Source organism: Charadrius vociferus, unplaced genomic scaffold (assembly GCF_000708025.1).
Source record: "Charadrius vociferus isolate BGI_N301 unplaced genomic scaffold, ASM70802v2 scaffold1316, whole genome shotgun sequence".
NCBI classification, from domain to species: domain Eukaryota; kingdom Metazoa; phylum Chordata; class Aves; order Charadriiformes; family Charadriidae; genus Charadrius; species Charadrius vociferus.
In genome coordinates this window covers 17,429-22,708 of record NW_009648666.1, presented here as the reverse complement: position 1 = coordinate 22,708, position 5,280 = coordinate 17,429, and the positions used below count along the sequence as shown (strand labels likewise).

The 5,280-nt window shown below is 59.8% G+C and overlaps 1 protein-coding gene across 1 annotated transcript in view; it reads left to right on the top strand.

Moving 5' to 3' along the window:
• Positions 1-3: 3 nt before the first annotated feature.
• Positions 4-5,280, top strand: part of SUPT16H (suppressor of Ty 16 homolog (S. cerevisiae)) — a gene marked incomplete at its 5' end in the record, with an annotated part of 19,482 nt that continues 14,205 nt past the window's right edge. Inside the window, 5 exons of the mRNA XM_009886501.1 lie at positions 4-39; positions 1,317-1,487; positions 4,263-4,415; positions 4,495-4,641; positions 4,748-4,899. Of these exons, the coding sequence (XP_009884803.1) occupies positions 4-39; positions 1,317-1,487; positions 4,263-4,415; positions 4,495-4,641; positions 4,748-4,899 (659 nt within the window). The remainder of the gene's footprint in view (positions 40-1,316; positions 1,488-4,262; positions 4,416-4,494; positions 4,642-4,747; positions 4,900-5,280) is intronic.

Sequence of the window (5,280 nt, the reverse complement as noted above, 5' to 3'; positions counted from 1 at the left end):
GACGAGGAGATCGTCTACGCCAAATCCACCGCCCTGCAGGTGGGGGAGGGGGCCCGTCACCCTTCGGGAGGTCCCACCACCCACTTTTGGGGGGTCCCACCACCCTTTGGGGGGGTCCCACCGCCCTTTGGGGGGGTCCCGTCACCCCTAGGGAGGTCTATCACCCGTGAGGAGGTCCTGCTATCCGTCTTTGGGAGGTCCATCACCCGTGGGGAGATCCTATCACCCATCTTTGGGAGGTCCATCACCCTTGAGAAGACCCCACCATCATTTTTGGGGAGTTCACCATCCTTGAGGGTCCCACCGACCACTTTTGGGGGGTCTCACCACCCCTGCGGGGGGTCCCGTCACCCCTAGGGAGGTCCATCACCCGTGGGGAGGTCCTACCATCCATCTTTGGGAGGTCCATCACCCTTGAGAAGACCCCACCACCATTTTTGGGGGGTTCCACCACCCTTCAGGGTCCCACCGACCACTTTTGGGGGGTCTCACCACCCCTGGGGGGGGTCCCGTCATGCTTAGGGAGGTCCATCACCCATGGGGAGGTCCTACCATCCATCTTTGGGAGGTCCATCACCCTTGAGAAGACCCCACCACCATTTTTGGGGGGTTCCACCACCCTTGAGGGTCCCACCAACCACTTTTGGGGGGTCCCATCACCCTTGGGAAGACCCCACCATCATTGTTGGGGGGTTCCACCACTCTTGAGGGTCCCACCAACCACTTTTGAGGGGTCCCGTCACCCTTGGGAAGACCCCACCATCATTTTTAGGGGGTTCCACCACCCTTGAGGGTCCCACCAACCACTTTTGGGGGGTCCCATCACCCTTGGGAAGACCCCACCATCATTTTTGGGGGGTTCCACCACCCTTGAGGGTCCCACCAACCACTTTTGGGGCGGTCCCACCACCCTTGGGGAGGTCTATCCCCCTTGAGGAGGTCCCACCGCCACCCTTGGGAAGGTCTCACCCCCTTGAGAGTCCCACCGCCGCTCTTGGGCAGCTCCATCAGCCTTGATGGGTCTATCACCGCTTTTTGGGGGGGTTCCCACCGCCCTTAGAGGTCCCCACCACCGCTTTTTGAGGGTCCCATCACCCTCGAGGAGCTCCAGCGCCTTGGAGGGAGGTCCCACCACCACCTTTGAGTGGGTTCCATCACCCTTGGGAGACTCCCACCACCTCTTTTGGGATCCCACCACCTCTTTTGGGATCCCACCACCCTTGGGGATGGTCCCACCGCCCCTGGAGAAGGTCCCACCGGTTTGGGGAGACCGTCTTACCCCTACCCCGAGATGACCGCCGCTCCTTCTTCTCCAGACGTGGCTCTTTGGCTACGAGCTGACCGACACCATCATGGTGTTCTGCGAGGAGAAGATCTTCTTCATGGCCAGCAAGAAGAAGGTGGAGTTCCTCAAGCAGGTGGCCCACAGCAAAGGCGGAGAGAGCGCCAACGGCGTCCCCGCCATCACCCTCCTGGTGCGGGAGAAGGTGAGGACCTCCTCGTGGCGGGGTTTGGGGGGTCTTCCGGATGGACTTGAGGGTCTTTAGGATGGAGATGGGTCTTCAGGATGAAGGTGGGAACTTCGGGATGGAGTTGGGGTTCTTCAGGATGGAGGTGGGGGTCTTCCGGATAGAGGTGGGGGACACAAGGATGGAGGTGGAGACACCAGGATGGAGGTGGGGTCCTTCAGGATGGAGTTGGGGGTCTTCAGGGTGGAGGTGGGGACACCAGAATGGAGTTAGGGTCCTTCAGGATGGAGTTGGGGTCCTTTAGAATGGAGATGGGTCTTCAGGGTGGAGGTGGGGTTCTTTCAGGATGGAGTTGGGGTCCTTTAGGATGGAGGTGGGGTCCTTTGGGATGGAGGTGGGGGTCTTCAGGATGGAGGGGGGGACACCAGGATGGAGGTGGGGTCCTTTGGGATGGAGGTGGGGACACCAGGATGGAGTTGGGGTCCTTCAGGATGGAGTTGGGGACACCAGGATGGAGTGGGGACAAGAGGATGGAGGTGGAGACACCAGGATGGAGGTGGGGACACGAGGATGGAGGTGGGGACACGAGGATGGAGGTGGGGACACGAGGATGGAGGTGGGGACACGAGGATGGAGGTGGGGACACGAGGATGGAGGTGGGGACACGAGGATGGAGGTGGGGACACGAGGATGGAGGTGGGGACACGAGGATGGAGGTGGGGACACGAGGATGGAGGTGGGGACACGAGGATGGAGGTGGGGACACGAGGATGGAGGTGGGGACACGAGGATGGAGGTGGGGACACGAGGATGGAGGTGGGGACACGAGGATGGAGGTGGGGACACGAGGATGGAGGTGGGGACACGAGGATGGAGGTGGGGACACGAGGATGGAGGTGGGGACACGAGGATGGAGGTGGGGACACGAGGATGGAGGTGGGGACACGAGGATGGAGGTGGGGACACGAGGATGGAGGTGGGGACACGAGGATGGAGGTGGGGACACGAGGATGGAGGTGGGGACACGAGGATGGAGGTGGGGACACGAGGATGGAGGTGGGGACACGAGGATGGAGGTGGGGACACGAGGATGGAGGTGGGGACACGAGGATGGAGGTGGGGACACGAGGATGGAGGTGGGGACACGAGGATGGAGGTGGGGACACGAGGATGGAGGTGGGGACACGAGGATGGAGGTGGGGACACGAGGATGGAGGTGGGGACACGAGGATGGAGGTGGGGACACGAGGATGGAGGTGGGGACACGAGGATGGAGGTGGGGACACGAGGATGGAGGTGGGGACACGAGGATGGAGGTGGGGACACGAGGATGGAGGTGGGGACACGAGGATGGAGGTGGGGACACGAGGATGGAGGTGGGGACACGAGGATGGAGGTGGGGACACGAGGATGGAGGTGGGGACACGAGGATGGAGGTGGGGACACGAGGATGGAGGTGGGGACACGAGGATGGAGGTGGGGACACGAGGATGGAGGTGGGGACACGAGGATGGAGGTGGGGACACGAGGATGGAGGTGGGGACACGAGGATGGAGGTGGGGACACGAGGATGGAGGTGGGGACACGAGGATGGAGGTGGGGACACGAGGATGGAGGTGGGGACACGAGGATGGAGGTGGGGACACGAGGATGGAGGTGGGGACACGAGGATGGAGGTGGGGACACGAGGATGGAGGTGGGGACACGAGGATGGAGGTGGGGACACGAGGATGGAGGTGGGGACACGAGGATGGAGGTGGGGACACGAGGATGGAGGTGGGGACACGAGGATGGAGGTGGGGACACGAGGATGGAGGTGGGGACACGAGGATGGAGGTGGGGACACGAGGATGGAGGTGGGGACACGAGGATGGAGGTGGGGACACGAGGATGGAGGTGGGGACACGAGGATGGAGGTGGGGACACGAGGATGGAGGTGGGGACACGAGGATGGAGGTGGGGACACGAGGATGGAGGTGGGGACACGAGGATGGAGGTGGGGACACGAGGATGGAGGTGGGGACACGAGGATGGAGGTGGGGACACGAGGATGGAGGTGGGGACACGAGGATGGAGGTGGGGACACGAGGATGGAGGTGGGGACACGAGGATGGAGGTGGGGACACGAGGATGGAGGTGGGGACACGAGGATGGAGTGGGGACAAGAGGATGGAGGGGGAGACACCAGGATGGAGGGGGGGGCCTTCAGGATGGAGTTGGGGGGGGCTTCAGGGTGGAGATGGGGACACCAGAATGTAGGGAGGGTCCTTCAGGATGGAGATGGGTCCTTCGGGATGGAGGTGGGTCCTTCAGGATGGAGGTGGGATGGAGGAGAAGGTGGGATGGTGAGTTAGAGATGGGATGAAGAGGTTGGGGTAGAGACGGAGGTGGACATGAAGGTAGAAACGGAGATGTGAAGACAGAGATGGAGGTGAAGAAGGAGGTGGGATGGAGATGGAGATGGTTCTATGAGGATGGAAATGGAGATGAGAAGATCGAAAAGAACCTGGAAGTGGTGGTGGAGTAGAAAGTGGGCTGGAGGTGGAGATGGAGGTTGGAATTGAGGTGGAGATGGAAGTCCGAAGATGGGAATGGAGATGGAGCTGAAGGTGGACGTGAGGTGGAAGCGAAGGTGGGAACGGAGCTGGAGATAGAGGTGAAGGTGGAGGTGGGATGAAGGTGAAGGTTCGGAGATGGGGGTGGAGATGGAACTGAAGGTGGAGGTGGGAAGGTGGAGTTGGAGATGGGGCCGAGTCCCCGTTTCGTTCCCGATTCCGCCCTTTTTCGGCCCAGAACGAGAGCAACAAAGCCAACTTTGAGAAGATGATCGAAGCCTTGAAGGCCAGCAAGGGCGGGAAACGCATCGGCGTCTTCAGCAAGGACAAGTTCCCCGGCGACTTCATGAAGAGCTGGAACGACTGTCTCAGCAAGGAGGGCTTCGAGAAGGTCCGGGGAGGTCCCACCACCTTCCGTGGGTTTGCCGGGGTCACCTCGAGCTCATTGTCCCCAACGGTGTCCTCCGCAGGTGGACATCAGCGCCGTGGTGGCCTACACCATGGCGGCCAAGGAAGACGGCGAACTCAACTTGATGCGCAAGGCGGCCACCATCACCTCCGAGGTCTTCACCAAGTTCTTCAAAGAACGGGTGATGGAGATCGTTGACGCCGACGAGGTCAGAAAAAAAAAGGCCATTTTGGGAGAGTTTGAGAAGGTTTTTGGGGGGAGGTTGGAGGAAAAAATGAGGTGGGGTGATGTCATAATGATGTCGTCACCCCCAGAAAGTCCGGCACAGCAAATTGGCCGAATCGGTGGAGAAGGCCATCGAGGAGAAGAAGTATCTGGCGGGGGCCGACCCTTCGGCGGTGGAGATGTGTTACCCGCCCATCATCCAGAGCGGCGGCAACTACAACCTCAAGTTCAGCGTCGTCAGGTCTGGAGAACGTCCAAATTTTTTGGGGGGGCGGGGGGAAGGGTTTTTCACCAAAAAATCCGGTTCTGACCCTAAAAAAAACCCCAGTTCTTCCTTAAAAAAAAAAAAAAAACAATTCTCACCCCAAAATTGCCATTTTGACCCCCCCAAAATCTAATTGCGATCCGCAAAACCCAGTTCTTCCTCCCACAAAACCCAATTCTTCCCCCCAAAAAACAGTTCTGACCCCCAAAACCCAATTCTTCCCCCAAAAAACGCCAATTCTTCCCAAAAAAAAAAACAGTTCTAACCCCCAAAACCCCAATTCTTCCCCAAAAAACCCAATTCTTGTCCCCAAAAAACAATTCTGACCCCCAAAACCCAATTCTTCCCCCAAAAAAC